This window comes from Arachis hypogaea, chromosome 2 (assembly GCF_003086295.3).
Source record: "Arachis hypogaea cultivar Tifrunner chromosome 2, arahy.Tifrunner.gnm2.J5K5, whole genome shotgun sequence".
NCBI lineage: Eukaryota > Viridiplantae > Streptophyta > Magnoliopsida > Fabales > Fabaceae > Arachis > Arachis hypogaea.
Window position 1 is genome coordinate 25,605,979 of NC_092037.1, and position 17,592 is coordinate 25,623,570.

Sequence of the window (17,592 nt, forward strand, 5' to 3'; positions counted from 1 at the left end):
GCGAGTGGGATACTACCTCAGCCTTCACATTTGAACGTAAGGGGATTAACCACCGTCGTTACACTGGCGCCGCAACCTCGACAAGTGGGATTCACCACTATCCTTGTCCGAGCCGCATAGCGACTTACCAAAATAATATATCATCATAATTTATCCCAAAGATATAGTTCCCTGTACACTATTGTTGTTGAGATATAATGCCCGGCAGGCCAGTACACTATCAACTTATCATAATCATCCTCATATCTCAAGTTCTTTCAAGCTCATAAACCATTTTTCAATTTAAATCTCTTTTACAAGACTCAAGAAAATCATTTATTTTAAATTTACTAAGTACTTTTCAAAACAGAATTGTTTCCTATTGAATCAGACTCAAAACATAATTTCGTTCTTAGATAATTCAAACTCGAAATATAAACCTTTATTTGATAAATCAAAGGCAAAATAGTATAATTCTTTTCTTAACTAAATAAAATTCAAAACATAATTAATTGCTTTTCTTAATAAATCAAAATCAAATAATATAATTCTTAAATCCAAACTTTTCTAAATAACGCTTCAAACCAAAACTCCAATTTTTAAAAAAATTTCGACAGCATCTTCTCTAAAACTCGGACTATTGCCACCAATCAAGAGTCCCAACCAAACCATTTATCGAACTTTTTCCAATGGGTTCAAAATCCAACCATTCCCAAATCTCAAATCATTTTCTAAAATCAAACCAATTCTAATATCAAATCATTTCCAAATCTCAATTCATTTCCGAAACCAAATCATTTTCCAAATCTCAAAAATCAGATTTTCAAATCAATCTTTCATTCACTACCACAACTCCAACTCAATAATAAAAAATAGCCACAATCCAATCATCATCATAACGACCTTAAATCAATTACAAAACCCAACTAAACATATTCAATCGATCAATAAACCAATCAAGCAAGCAATCACATTCATTCAAGGCAACTCAGTTCACTCTATAAGACTCACATAATCATCAAAAATATATTATTTGCATGAGTATCGATTTATAACAATTCTTGAAAATAAAATAACTGGACAAAAACTTTGTTTTCTCTCGCCCCTACCTCAATCATGACTCAACGTGACAAAAACTTTGTTTTCTCTCGGCCCGCAATAGCGGTATCCACGACCTCAGCTTTATCCATTATCCGCAGCAACAACCGCAACTTCAATCACGACATGCAATAACTAGAACTTGATCATTTGTTGCCAAAACCTCATAAACATATACAAAAAGCGACTAAAAAAGTTTTCGAAGCAAAAGAAACTTACTGCACAAAAAGAAAACAAAAGCGGAGCAACCACACCTCCGATGATGACTGTCGGAGAGCGGAACGGGGACTAAGCTCTAGTGGGGGTGCTTACACCGAAGGCAAAGGCAACCACCAGCCACGGCGCTAGCAGGGAACGGCCCTGCGTGGCGGTGCATAACTCGATTGCAGTTCAGCAGTGGCGAGGAATGGCGACGGCATGAACGGCGATGAAGGTGGCTGACTCCAGTGACGGTGATAGGCAGAGGCGGAGCCACATATAGCAAAAGGGGGGGGGGGGTAATGGCCCCTCCCAAACTTTAAATTTTCTTTATAAATTGTGTATAAATTTTACTTTAGCTTCCCTTACAAATTTTATTTTACTCTTTTTCTATTACAAGATTAATTTTTGGCCCTCCCTAAACTTCAACCTAGCTTCGCCCCTGGTGATAGGTCGCGATGAGGACGACGATGGCGACGACGGCTTCTCTCGGCGGCAAACTCGCAGCAGATGTGACGCCTCTCCCTCTCTTTGGCTGGTTCTTCCTCAGTGTTGCGCTCTTACTCTCCTGACGCTCTTGACGACGACGGCAACCCTCTGGCACGACGATGACAAAGCGAACAGCTTCCCTCTCTCTCCTAGCACTCGTCCCTCTCTCCTTCACCGTTGGCGACGATGACGGCAACTTGGCGGCAAGACAGCGCGACGGCGAGCTGGACGCGGATGGGTGTGACGGGGTGCAGTGGCGGCAGGGCTCCTTTCTCTTCTCTTCTCCCTCACTCCTCAGGCACTCTCTCTCTCTCTTCTAGGGCTGTTCAAATTTAAATCGATCCAAATTAAACCGCTCATCCAATCCAATCCAAACCAAAAATTGATTAAAACCGCACTAATTCAGATTTGATTGGATTCTATTTTTTGCAAACCGTTGGATCCGATCGAATTTCAAATATACTTTTCATAACCAATCCGATCCAATCCAAACAGCACAATGTGCTATAATATTATTATTTTATTATATTTACAATTATACTTATAACATGTTTAATTTGTTATACATTTTTATATTATTCATGTATTATTATTATATAATAAATATTTTATGTATATTATTTATTTATTTATTTTAACTAACCTATAATTTTATTTCTATTGTTATGTTATCGTTGGCTTTTTAAGATATTGTTGAGATCTGTTATGTCATTGTTGATTATTTAAACTTTGATATTGAGACTTGTTATATGTATTTTATTTTTTTAATTTACAAAACTGCAAATCTAATCCAATCCAAACCAAACCACACCGTAAATAAAATTAGTGTTCGAATCAGATAAATTTTTAACTCAAAACTGATCCAAACCACACTATAAACACCCCTATTCTTTTCTGTTTTGTGGTGAGTGTGGGAATGGGGTGGGTGGGGGCTGGAAAAAGGGTGAGGGGTAAAGGTTTGAAAAAAAATTAGAGTTTTGTTTTGGAAACAAGGGCTAGTGCTATCGTAGATATTCTTAAAAAAATTAAAGGTAAAATAGTAACTAGAAACAAATTTTAATCTAACAAAATTATTTTTAAAAAAATACTATTTATTCATTAATATAAAATTATTTTTAAATAAATATTTTAATTTAAAATTTAATTATTCAAATTAAACTATATAAAATCCTTATTATCTTTTAATCACTAAAATTTTAAATCATTAATAAAAAAATATTCAATTAATATCAAGATTTTAAAAAATATATTCACCCCAAATAAATAAAATAAATAATATATAATTTATTATTTAATTTTCAAAAATCTAAAATCTTACAAATAACACCACTGAATATTAGTTCTAAAAGTGATTATTCTTTTGGATTGGAGAAAATAAATTATATTTTCGCAAAATAAATATACTTTATGTTAAAGATCACCTTTTATCCTCAATAAGAATAAGAATGCGCTGGTAGAAGGCAGTTAAATTATAGAGTAAAGTATCGTCTTTGTCCCCAACGTTTGGGGTAAGTCCTATTTGTGTCCCTAACGTTTAAATCGTCCTATTTGTATCCCTAACGTTTATAAAAGTGATTCAATGTTATCCTACTATCAATTATACTAATAAATTAGATTATATTTTTCAATTATTCTCACTTGGATGAATTAGGTCTCACTTGGATGTGTTCAATTTTAATATTATACCCACTATTTGTGTTTAGATTCAATTATATCCCTAGAAAAGTGAATTATGTAAATATTATAGGAATTAGTTTCAACTTTTGATGAGCTATTTTTCGAAGTGGATCATCGATTCTATCCCAAATATTTGTATTCTAACTTCAAGAAGAGATTTTTAAAACTCAAACTAAAGTATTCTTGTATTCTAACTTCAAGAAGAGATTTTTAAAATTCAAACTAAAGTATTCATGATGTGTAATTGACGACAGGATAATATTGAATCACTTTTACAAACGTTAAGGATACAAATAGAACGATTTAAACGTTAGGGACACATAAGATTTACCCCGAACGATAGGGACAAAAACGATACTTTACTCTAAATTATATATCTTAACATTGAAAACTAAAAGGAAATCAGAAGTTAGCATTACTCCAACAAAATTTTTTGCCTCTGTATTATTCACCTTTCAGCGTACAAAGTTTTAGGACTCCTTTCTGTAATTTGAATATTACAAGCACTTAAGTATTAAATTTCAAACAAAATTGGTGTCTTCCCGCTAACAATCACCAACACACTTTCTTTTCAAGAAGATTAACCTGCATCATTTCTGCTTCAACTCCTAAAGATTGAGCAGGAAGTGGAAACCGTACTTAGTGACAACCAATGCGGGTCGAATGGCATGCTCCATGCTGACTTGGACTATAAGAAAAGCAATCCCTTGAGCTCTTTAATGTGAAGTAGGGGCCCATGCATGTCTCAATTCGTTCACGCAGTATCAAAGAAAGCCGAAGTTAAATTTATCTCTTCCTCTTCCTCCCTTTTCCCAGTTGTCCAGATTTGAAAGCATGTTCTTGTTCTTGAAGGAATGCCTTAGCTCTACCATACTTCTCAGTTCTTTCTTTTTCTTGTAAAGACCTTTCTTTATCCTTCACCTCAAGCAAGAAATAATTGTCTTTACGCAATTCACGAGCAGCTCCTTTTGCTTCACGCTTCAACTGTCTCTTCAACTTTCTCATTTCGGCTCGTTCACGGTCTGGATCATAATCTCTACCCTTGACATAACTGCAGAATAAATATGTAGTGTTTAATTCGAGTTCCCTGTATATCCTACAGACAAACCAAATCGACATTTTGAATGTGCGAAAGAAGGTCAACTTACTTCTCCTCAAACTTGGGATTCAATAATTTGATTGGTACTGGCTTTTGTTTTCGCATTTGAAGTGGTCTCCTCAAAGTGTGATGTTTATCTATGTTCGCCTTAATTAGCTCAGTCACATCTTTAATTTTCTCTCTTAATGCATTTGGCATATTTTTCTGTTCTGATATCTCAAATAGAATCCTCAAAATTGGTAAAAATATTTCAGGAAATGAGCTTAAGCCTTCATACACTTCGACATATCCTTGTAGAGTTTCGACAACAGCAACTAACACACTAGCCCTGTAATCATTGAAAACCAAATTAGCAAAGGATAAATGAAGATACACACCAGGACTACAACCAAAACTCAAGACTATATATAGCCACTAAGTGTAAACAGAGATATAACTGGCAACTTTTAGGAAGATCGATATGATTGCATTATCTTCATAAAAAAATTCCCAACTCCTCTACAGGCTTTGCCCCCAAAACAACCTTGATAAGGAATAAAGAACCCTTTCAAGTCAGAGTGGGACTCGGTATTAAAAAGATATATCTTGATAACAATGTGCATCTTATTGAGTGTGAAAAATTATTGATTACCTGAAATTATCAGAAGAATAAATAGAAGAGTCCTCCGGCATGTCCATTATCTGGAAAAAGTTCAGAGGACTAATCTCATTTACAGTTTCACATATGCACAACACAGGCTTGAGAGCTTTCAGTTCCATAGGTTGATATGCCTAGCATAAAACAAATAGCATACTTACTTCAATGTCCAACCAGGAAAATGTAGCACCAACATGGCAACATAACGCATATAGCACTACATAGCCGATAATGTACACCAAAAATCAGGATCTAATGGATCCACTACTGCACAAACCTCAAGCCTATATATGAAGTCTTCTTGCATGATAAGCAATACACTCAATTGATCAGTAGCATGAATGCAAGATCAATATAGATATCTGTTAACTTAACGTTGGGACAGCTTGCACTGAAATATCCACTGAATGTTGAAGTATAGTGCATCAACATTCTTACTTTTGTAAACAACATTAAAAGAGTATCAAACATGAAAATGCGTATTAACCCAATAATCTGAAACACATCCTATAAAAGCAACTCTTTAGTTTAGAACAATGTGAATTTTGGATCATTGATTTACCTTATTTTAGTCAAGGAAAAAATTGTGAAAAAATTTTCAAGAGCAAGATTCTTGCTGAAAAATTGTCTGGGGGTAGAATAATCAGCATCTAACTCTAAGGGATTTGAACTTAGTCAATCATGGATTTACATTATAATTAAGATCAGATCTCTTCATTTTTTTAGAGGATTTGATTGAAATTTAAATGCTTTGGTGTGTTATAAATGCAAACTTTCGTTTTTTGGTTATCATAAAGCTGTTATTTAACTCCTCCCAAGTTCATATCATGTAGCAGTAGCATATGTTCTGATAAAAACATGTCTAGAAATTAATTATATATGTATAGTTTCCATGCATGATTTAGGGGAGCACTAATCAAAAGTACAAGAAATTACAAAATTTTTCTCTAAACAAAACAATAGTTTTATACTTGGAATTACCAGAAAATAGTTTTCATAAAGCTAACACAAGTTTTTTCGATAAAAAAGCAAACACAAATTAATAGGCCAGATGTATAGGAAATATCTTTCTTTCCATGTCCCTGCTCCTTTTTCTTTTCCCTCCTAATGGTTTCTATTTAGTGAAATTTCCATTACAGATATAGCCAAACCGAAAGGAAACTTCTTCATTATCCATTAAGAAGTCATACCTGTGAATCTGTATGCGAAATATTACTCTCAGCCGCTGCAATCAGCGCAGCTTGGAGGAACATTACTGCTTCAGGACAAAACTTTCTCGACTGTCTAAATACCTATATTCACGGTAAGCATATTATAAGCAAGCTGCAAATGCAATCATCCAAAAACAGAGAAACTTGACATAAAGAAGTGCAATATATCATGCTTGCAACAATAGATGTCCAAAGCAAAGTTTCTAAATCATAACACATGCTAGCTAAATATGAAATTTTCTCATCTCATGGTGCATAGGATGAGACGGGGCAGAGGTAGGTTGAAAGAAATTGGTATTAATAGTGATAATGGTATAGAACTCTAGAGGACAAGTCCTGACTAGAATGATGCAGTGAAAGAGAAACTGCAGAATCAGACAAGTTTGGTATATTTGCTGACTACTTGGCAAAATCTAGGACTTTGGAGTATGTCCTACTGACTAGTTTTGATGGTTTTGGGCAAAAGAAGAAAGATAAACAAACCAGTGGCGCATTGGGGATATCTGCCAATATATTTGTATATATCTCAGCACGTGATTCTTAATAAGGGTTTTGCTGTCATGTAAGTTAAGTGATTAAAAAAAATTACCAAGAAAAGAAATTATTAGAAAAATTATCCCTTATGACAGTTTTTTCCTTTTGTTAGCACATCATCATCATCATCATTATCATCATCATCATCATCATCATTAAGACACATCAAGTTGTCAACATTGCAACAAAACAACTTTTATGATACCAATCAAGCATAGAATAAACTGCATGCCTTAAGTTAGTGTATAGAAATATCCCAAGCATATACTTACACAGAGAAGCATTGAGCATAAGAAAGAGCCAATGGCAATATCCCGACCAGATACTATTTGGCAACGCATGAGATACTCACACATCAATAGAATCGCAGGGGTCATAACTGGATGCCTGAAGTCAGAGCATGGAAATATCATGGACCACAATCGCAAGAGAAATAATGTCTTTGTAGAAGGCCAACTGCTGCTTTCTGCAACAAGAATGGTACTCTTCAAACCGTGTAAAACAGGCATACAACTGTATAGCTCCCGATAAAGGGTAATGGAGAAAATGAACTTATTAAACTGAATTTCATTCTTACCTGGATTCTTGATACTCTCAACAAACTGCTTTCTAATACTCTCTATTCTGCGACGAGCACATATTGCAGCAAAGTATGGTATCTCCATACTCATCTCTATCAATGGTTTCCCTAGCATATTGAGTAACCCAACATTCAAAGGTTTCTTGGTTGCCATAACAGCAAAATACTGCAATAATACCCCATAAAATACCTGAAAAGGGAAGACCTAGGATTATTTCCAACTATATAGTTTGACAAATAATAATCATGAAGCACAACTCTTGACAAATGATATAGATGAAGTTGCAACCTATCACCAAAAGAAAAGGAGTATCTGTCAGGGAAATGTTGCCATAATTTTATTTCCCATACTTATGCAAACTAACTTGAGCAAACATCTTTGATGCAGCAGTTAAAAGGAGGGAAAAGTTAGTTATTTTCCAAGCTAGATAATTATTTATTTATCGGATAAAAGAAGAATTTCAATAAGACGAGTAGAAGGATAATAAAAAATTGGAGATAAGAGTTCCCCTATGAAAAGCAAAACATGTAAGGTTTGACAAGAGTTCCCCTATGTAATGCCAATACACTTTTGTAACCGTGAGTTCTCTTTTAATCTTTTTAATTTATTTTTCATATCCACAGATATATATTGCCATAGTTATTAAATCTGACCGGGTTGGAGATGAACCAACTGGGTTGAGCACAAGCGAACCAGTTTGTAAACTGAACTGTGTACGTGTAAGCCTTCAAAAACAATTCCAAAATGGCTAGTTTGAGGAATCAAATCTGGTACCTTCATGTTATTCTCCTTTCACATGGTCCTCAACTAATGAGCTATAGTTGAGTTTGTATTTATCGTGTCATATATATGTATATCTTCCATTTATTTAGTCTCATATTATATACTTTATAATAATTTTAATATTTTATTTTAATAAATTATAATAATGCCTACTAAATTTAGTGTTTAATTAAATAAATCAAATTAATGCCTAAACTATACTAATCTATATTGAATGCTGCATATCCAATCCCAATGCAGTTTGAACCTGGACCAGCATAATTTACAGACAAAGGCACAACCATATCCCCTAGGGAAACAGTGTCGCAACAATCTCAATAGCAATTAATGCATACCATGGTATTTTCTCAAACTTGGTTAATAGCTTTCAAGAACAAAATTAAATTATTGCATGATATAACACATGGAGAGGGATATGATGTAAAACACTATGTATCAAACTATATTAGCTAGATAATTTTACTTTTATCAAAGCATTAGTTTGATTCAAACTGATGATTAAGGATTCCTACAATAATGCAAGAGTATATATGTCCAGTCTAGGCAGTAACTACCAGCAAAAGCATAACATAAATGTAGTAACATATCAGCTACATTTACTCAACAAATGAAGTGTTAACTGATACTAGTAATATTAATACATGTGACATATAAAAAGGGCAACCCGGTGCACAAGCGTCCCGCATTTAACGCAGGGTCCGGGAAAGGGCCGCAACCAAGGTTGTAATGTACGCAGCCTAACCTGATAATTATATCAGTGGCTGTTTCCACGGCTTGAACCCGTGACCTTGAGGTCACGTGGAGACAACTCATCCGCTGCTCCGAGGCTCCCCTTCACATGTGACATATAATAGCAATATATAATTTTAATTAAATGTTAATATCAGATAAAAGTTCATGCTCTAAGTTGAAAATATATGAGAAAATGCCTTTAGCCAACAAAGTTTCAGAGACAACATCATCAGTGGAACATCACATGTATAAATGCAAAGATATTATCTAGAACTAAAGAGTTGATCAAAGTGAAGGAATTTCATACTTGCATTTTCTTGCGATTTTCCACTGCAAGTGTGATTGGATTGCTTTTCCGAATCCGGTTGATTACTAGGATGGTATCAGAAATAGAGCAATTATCCAGCAGGGAATATAATTCTTCAATGTTCTTGGGGGCTTCAATTATATAAGGTATGTCCAACTCTTTCAACTGTTTTCCTCCAACATCTATTTTTTTGGCTTGTAAAGGATCCTTCATGTCTTTCTTTGAACTCGTACCCACAAAATTTTTCCCATCAACTTCTTCTGAAGTTCTTTCTTTGCTTTCTTCCTCATTATATTCATCTTCCAGATCTATTCCAATATTATCATCATCACTTTGCTCCCAATCTTTTAAAGAAAGATCCTTCTCATGATCATCAAGATCCTCATCAGATCCCTCATCAGCACCTTCTGAGCTTCCTAAGTCATCAGAATATTCACCATCACTCTTTTCACTGTCAGAATCTTCCTCATCTTTTCTTTCAAGAATCTCATCAATCCAACCCTTCTTAGCCATAGTTTCTTCATTTGGAGAGAAGGAATCACCAAGATCATCACCAGATAGAGATCTTGGATTCTGTTTAGATGCCTTTTCTGAATCTTCATTGTCTTCATCACTTGAATCTTCAGAAGCAAGCATCCTTTTCTGCCGCTCTTCCTGAAAGGAAGAACAAAGGGACTCATTAGTTTTGTATCAAAACTGAGGATGAACACTAGCCCATTAGTTAATTATCCAAAGCCAAGCCTAGCTTCTCAATTAGGTATGGCATGCTTCTAGGTCTGACATGAACTCAAAAATACCACACAAAATTCATGATTGATATTTATAAATTCAGTTATACAACCAAGGACAAATCTCTGTTTTCTTGAACAATTACATAAAAACTCCTTATATCATGTAAGCAATTTTATCCAAAGCACAATAACAAATACTTAAAAGTCAAGTAATTGTACCTCCATTTCCTCTAAATGTTCTCTTTCTTCTTGAGCTATCTCTTCTGGTGTCTTTATCCTATTTGAAGGACGAGCACGCATCTCCAGTCCCATTTGTTTGACAAGTATGTCATACTCATCTGGTTTTTCCTGCCACAAAGGAAAAGAAGTTAAAATAAGAGATAGTTACTAAGACCTAAACAAGACTCTCCTGTGTTAAAAGTACCTGCTCAGAATAATTATTCGGTTTCGTTAGAGAAACTAATGCTTGAGATTGTGACAAAGAAGTGAACTTCCTATCTAATTCGTCAAGCAATTCTTCTTTTTCTTCCTTTTCTTTCGCTTTTTCAGCCTGCAAAACATTAAAGAGTGAAAGAATAAGTGTACATATATATTAGGAAAACAAACACAAGAGGCTGAATAAAAAAATCCCACACCTTAAAATATTTGCTTTTTGCAATAATTTCCTTCATAACCTCCGCATGACTTTTCTTCTTCTGCAGAAAATGTCACCATTAACAAACAATTTCATAATATAGTGATAATGGTAAAGAAGTTGGCGAGGAATAGAAATCAAAATTACAATGACTAATGTCAGATCATTAAGTTGATACATTCTCCTTTTGTATACATCAACCAGTACAACAATATAGAATAATATAGAAATAAAAGAAAGAGAAAAGAAGGGGGGGGGGGATTTCAAATATACTTATATTTATATTACAAGGCATCTTACATTTGCTTCACCTTCAGCCACACTTGTCTCCGTTGGAATCTGCATATGCAGCCCCGAAGCTGATTTTCCTGTCAAAACAATATACAACATGACCACCGCAAGATGATGAAATAACATATAATAAAGAATATTTGATAAATTAATTACATAGCAGAAAGCTGTGATGATGGTAGTACAAAAAGTCACAACTTCAGCAAAAGAATTCAATAGATTTGAAGTAGCCAAAGCCATGAAAAATAACATAATAGGAAGCTAGAAGTTAATATGCAGGAATTACATTGATGAAAGGTATCAAAATAGTAATACGGCCATCATCAGACATACAATAATATACATACACTTAACCTATTATCATGCAAAACAAAGTCATCTTAAAGAAACCAAATCAAATGCAAGAGAGCAAATAGAGCACAAACCCCGCTTGCCATTATCAACATCCAAATAATTATAAGGTAAAAGACTCTTTGCTAAAACTATGTAAATGCTACATACTTTTAGTTTCATAAGCTTCGTCACCATCATCGTCTGGAAGCATTTCATCCTCAAAATCATCTCTTCCCAAACCCAAAGCATTAGGTTCATCAAAATCATCCTCTTCATCCGACAGGTGATACTTGCTTTTCTTGCTTAGTTTCATGTTCAACTATGAAGATCCAAAGAACATGAATGAAGAAGCGTTAGAAAAGGAATGCTAGAGAACAGCAACACATTCAAGTTATAAGAAGATAACTTTACAAACTTCTAACTTATTTATAACATCCATATTCATAATTCATATGTCACAGAAACAAAGCTACAACCTTGGACATAAGTAGAAGTATACTGCCAATTTGCAAGAAACTGAATCATTTACTTGGCAACAAAACTTTCTTGCATTTCAACAATCTGATCAATCTAGCTGTTTAAGCATGTGATACTAGGATAAATTACACCGAATTCCCCTAAAATTAGGCAATAGTTGCCTCCATTATAAATCTATAACCTAACTAACTACCCTTGAAAATTAACAATCACATTCGAACTTATAGATATCCTCCCTGAATATGTAATGTACCGTTGAACTCCACTGTAAATATGATACTGCCCTGCCCTCCAGGGAATGTGTAATATTAACAAAAATGAAATCAGCATGGCCTACCCAAATATTTACAGAACAAAAAAAGTTAAGGCAAGAAAAAAAATAAAAAAAAAACCTGGCGTTCTCGCTGGGTTCTCAAGATAGCCTTGCCAAACTCATCAAGTGCTTCATCTCCCTCACCAATTCGCTTATCCTCAAACACCGAAGACTTAGTGCTCTGCTCGTACTCCTTCAGCAGTGTCTTCTTCCTCTGTAGAACCACCCAGCACCCAAAACAAACCGTCTTAATTAAAAACATATATATATATATATAGTACAATAATACTGAAAACTATTCGCAATCGGATAAAAAAGAACCTTCTCAATGGCGAGAGAGCGAGCGAGGCCGATGCGGCGGGTGTCCCCCTTGCACTTCTGTCCAAGGACGTCAAACTTCCTTCGAGACCAGATGGACTCGAAAGGGTTGTCGGCGCCCTTAGAAGATGCTTTCAATTTCATGGCTACGGCATCAGGACCGGATTTCTTGTTGCTCTTCTTGTTCTTCTTGGTCTTCCCCATGGTATGGCGATAGAGAACAGAGGGTTAGGGAAGTAAAAAGAACAGTGTCCCCCTTGGCCTTTTGTTTGTGTTCGTTTGTTGTGTTGCACTTGCACACTTGCACAGCGGGAAGGAGACGCAGGGTTTAGGGTTTCCGAATAAGTGGATTCTACGGTACAAATTGATACAATTTCTATGAATTAGCCAAGGCTTTAGTAAGGGCACATGATAAACTAAGGTTTTAAATTTTTTTTATTTAATAGATACAAAATAAATGTATTGAAAATTTATGTATTGATTGGTTTGAGTATTTTATTTTTATTTTCAATGAAAATAAAAATAAGGTATGAAAATATGATTGATTGAGCATTCCAAAACAATGGAACAAAGTTGAAAATGTATTTCTTTTTTTTTAGAAATTTTAGTTAATACTTTTAAAAACATTTTCACTCCAAAATACAAGATTGAGTCTCGGGTTTGACATTTAAATTTTTCCAACTTTTTTTTTTATGCGTTGATTTTTTTTTCCTCCTCCCTCTTCTTCTATCAATTTCATGCACGGATTCTTTTTCCCCTTCTTTTACCATTAGTTTTTTAACATGCCAAATTCTCAGTTTTTTTGCCACCAAAAATATTGTTATCAAGGTTTTCATTTTCTAACCAGCTTACATAAACCAAAGTTGCAAGAATTGAACCGGTCATTAAACCGGTCAAATGACTGGTTCAATAGTCCAACCGAAGTCGAACTGTGGTCAAACCGGTTTAATAAAATATACAATAAAAAATAAAAATATAAAAAATTCAATATACCAATTTCAAATATTCAAATTTAATATTTTTTAACTAATACAATTCAAAATTTTACCATTTTATATAATACCTTGTTCATATTTAATCATTAAAAATTCACAAAATAAAAATTCTAATTAATTTCTAAATTCTAATAAAATAATCAGCAACAATACTCATCACATCAGAAACGAAAATTTAAAATAAAAAAATTTCAACAATAACTTCTAATAATCAAGTAATCATCAACAAAATAAGTAAAAATGAACAAAAATAGAAAAAACAGCAACTCCAAATCAGAATCAAATTCCAGCAACTCAGAATCATTCAAAATAACAAAATAAACAACAAAGTAATATGAAAGAGCAAAAGTTAACTTGCAACACATAATATTCCATGAAAGTTGTTTACAAAGTCAAAATGCTGGAGCCTTAAAATGCAGATTTATTGTGCTTCATAACAAGAAGGAACACAAATAAAATTTAATCTCAGTCAATCACAAGTTCAACAAAGTTAAGAAGCAACAATTTCAATCGTTGTGTATCACTCAAATATCTAAAAAACTTGCAAAAACACTCTCAAAATAAAAAATTTAGATCAATAGTACAAAATTAACTACGAAATTTGACAAAAATCAATAATAATTAGCTCAACAAAAATAACAATCAACAATTCTTACTGTTAATAACAATCAAAGAAATTAACTCAGAAAAACAAGAATAATCAAAGAAATTAACTCAAGGAGGAGGGCTGGAGCGTGGCAGAAATAACCAAAATAAACAATACGAGATGCGACGCCACATAGCAATTTACCAAAATAACCAGTAAAACAGATTGCATTTATAACTCAATCACAGCAGAATTAATTCAACATCAACTGACTGAATTCAAATAAAACTTCAGAAAATTAATTTCTCAGAAACTCAGCAGAATCATCAATAATACATCATATGTATATTCAGAAAAAAAAGAAGAAAATAATATAATACAATTACAACAAATTGAACATTATTGAAGAGGATAAAGGGGGAGGTTTTACGTTATCTGGATTGGCAGAGAAGGGGAGGAAAACACAGCAGAGCCAGAGAGCAGAGAGACAGAGAAGCAACGACGGTGAGACAGGGTGCGGAGCAGAGAGACAGCGACGACAAGACTGGCGGGGAGCAGAGAAGGGGCCACAACCAAAAACGGCGAGGAGGGGAGAAGCAGAAACAACGTGCGGCAAGGAGAGAAGAATCAGCGACAACCAACGGTGAAGAGCAGAGAAGCAACGAAAGAGAGAGCTCGGACAGAGAAACGGCGACGCCAACAACAGCCCCGAACCGACCTTAGCTTCTGGCGACGCGAGGAGAAGAGCAGAACGAAAAAAAGGGGAAATGGTGATGGTGGCTCTGATAGGGTTTAGGAGAATCTATGTAGGGTTGGTGAGGGCGTGTTTGAGAGAGAAGGAAAAGGGGTGGACGTTTGTTTTCTCTAGAATCAAAACGGCGCCATTTTGATTGTTGAATCAGCGAACGGGAACTTAAAAAACCCTGGCTGGTTCGCTCGGTTTATCGGTTAACCACCGATTCAACAGGTTTTTTATAAAGCAATTTTAGAAATCAATCAGAACGATCAAATAATCGACTTCTCATTAACATAGTCAAATCGGGTGATTCGGTCCAATTTTCAGAACATTCACATAAACATCTTTTTAGATAGTGAAGATAAAATTTTTAATATGGTCAAATTTTTTTAAATATAATTAATTTCAATAAAAAATAACATAATTTTCTAATATAGGTATAAAATTAATAAGATGAGATCTTCTAAATTCAACTAAAAAAAGTCAAGTACAACAAACGATGCTAAAAAAATCAATAAAATTTTGGTAAATTTAGTTCTGAAATTTAGAATTAAATAAATGTATTTGTTGAAATTTTTTGTTTAGTATCGAGTAGTTGAGTATGCACTAACTGAATTAAAAGAGTTTTAATGAATAATAAATTAATTACTAGTCTTTTCTAATTTTATTTTTTAATGATAGATCCATACGAATAGAATTAATTATTTTAAGATAGTAATTTATTTCATGTTTGATATTATATAAAAATAAATGGTTAACTTAATAAAAAAATTAAATAACTAAAATTGTACATTTAATACAAGTATAATTTTATATGTTAAAATATTGAGAAATACATTTTAAAAATAGACCAACCAAACGTATTTTTATTATTTTCAATGTTTAGAAATAAATCATCTTTCACAAACCAATCACGTTTTATTAAATGTGAAAAAGTCGAAAATAAAAATCATTTTCCAAAAATAAAAAAGCAAAAAGCAAAAATAGAAAAAATTATCGCAAACCAATCTTTATGCTTTCGATAAAAACCTTTTTAATTGTAATATTAATATGTGTCTTTAGGGTATAAAATAGATAAATCCATTAACTAATTATAAGACCATTACAACTAGGTATCTTTTAAACTATTTTTTTAGTTAGTTTTTTATTATATTAATTTAAAAAAATAAAATAAACACATTTAAATAAACTTAGTGTTTTTTTAATTTAAAATATAAATTTTAAAAACAATTTAAATAATACTAAAATTCAAAAATTTAATTTTAAATATATAAAATTATTTTAAATTTTTAAATACTAACACATTCTAAAAAGAACTCTTAAAATCTTTAAACACACATCAATCCTAAAACAACAAAACACATGAGAGGAATCTTTGTCGCCGAGTTCCTCATCCTTGTGGCCTCCTTCTTGGGCTGCACTTATCCTCTTAGCCACATCCTCTTCTGCGTCGTGCTCCTTCTCGTCACTGCTTCCTCCTCTATATTGCGCTCATCATCTTAGTTGCCGCTTCTTCCTCTGCACCGTGCACTCATCCTCTTCGCCACATTTTCCTCCGCGTCGTGCTCCTTTTCGTCGCTACTTTTTCTATGTTGCACCCATCATCTTAGTTGCCGCTTCTTTCTCTGCACCGCGTTCATCATTTTCGTCGTTGCGCTCCTCCTCTATGCCGCATTTCTCTACGTCGCCTCTTTCTACCCACCGAAAATACGTATTAATTATTTGGATGTGTTTATGTTGATAAAAAATTTTCTGCACTATTTTATTTGATTTGGAATTTGTTACCTCCACATTCTCGGGATATTATAGTGCTTGATCTCTCCTCTTTTTTCTTTTTGTTTAATAAAAGGTTCAATCTTTTTAATTTGTGCATAATATTAAATGTGTCTATGTTCTTTTATTTTCCTTTTTTTGGATGTGTTTGTGTTAATATTTTTTTTGCATGCCTTTGTTTAATTTGGAGTTTGTAATGTTATTGTAATTTGAACGTGTCAATATTTAATTTTGAAGTATTTATATTATTCCTTTAATTTTGGGCTTGTTTATGATCAAAATTTTATTTTTAACCTTATAATGTGAACAATAAACTTTAAATTGCAAAGATAAAAAATTTATTATCCAAAATTTATTTTTTGTCTTTTTTCTTTTGAATGTATAAAAATTAGTTCTTTATCTTTTTCTTTGGATGTATATACTGATGTCTCAATTAATTATTTATTGTGTAATTTTATAAATTTGGTGTATAAACAATTCATTTTTATATGAGTTTTGAATGTGTTAATAAAATATTTAACATGTACTTTTATAATTTTGGATATGTATTTAAATTTAATTTTTTTCCTGTATTTAATATACAGTATAGAACTACAATCTATTTCTATTCTATCTATTCTATTATATAAAAATAAGGTTTCTGCATTTAATGATGGAACTGACGTGGCATACTTTTGAGAGTGTTTCCCGATTTATTTCTTGTAACTCATTAAATACAAGTTATTACGATAAACTAACTATATCATTTAATTGATTTGATTAGATATTTAAATATCATATAATTTATTATAATTTATATCAATTTGATTTGATAGTATTTCCTAATTTATTTATTTTAATATTCTGTTAGTATTTTTTAATTATTTCTTTTAATTTATTAACCAAATTTATTGTGTGTACTAATTAATTAATTTGATTAATTTATTAGTCATTAAAATAATAAATCTATGAATAAAATAGGCAACTGGGATATTTTTAACTACTAATTAAATCAAATCATATATATTGAGCAAAATTCAAATCATATGCATTAAGGACTAAATTAAAATAAGATAATTTCTTACTTATTCAAGTTGAGTG

The 17,592-nt window shown here is 32.9% G+C and overlaps 1 protein-coding gene across 2 annotated transcripts; it reads right to left on the reverse strand.

The window, feature by feature from the left end:
* Positions 1 to 3,833: 3,833 nt before the first annotated feature.
* Positions 3,834 to 16,686, reverse strand: LOC112741950 (uncharacterized). 2 transcript variants are annotated; one of them, XM_025791155.3, is made up of 15 exons: positions 14,434 to 16,686; positions 12,426 to 12,774; positions 12,184 to 12,318; positions 11,483 to 11,633; positions 10,991 to 11,058; positions 10,692 to 10,751; positions 10,481 to 10,606; positions 10,276 to 10,404; positions 9,326 to 9,979; positions 7,500 to 7,692; positions 7,195 to 7,388; positions 6,368 to 6,469; positions 5,172 to 5,221; positions 4,590 to 4,868; positions 3,834 to 4,492 (listed from the first exon to the last, which is right to left on the reverse strand). In XM_025791155.3, exons 2-15 carry the CDS (start codon positions 12,624 to 12,626, stop codon positions 4,228 to 4,230), a joined length of 2,607 nt encoding a protein of 868 aa, XP_025646940.1. In that variant the 5' UTR covers positions 12,627 to 12,774; positions 14,434 to 16,686; the 3' UTR covers positions 3,834 to 4,227. The 2 variants fall into 2 exon arrangements, with proteins under 2 accessions (XP_025646940.1, XP_025646933.1); XM_025791148.3 differs by having other exon boundaries at positions 5,172 to 5,311.
* Positions 16,687 to 17,592: the final 906 nt, after the last annotated feature.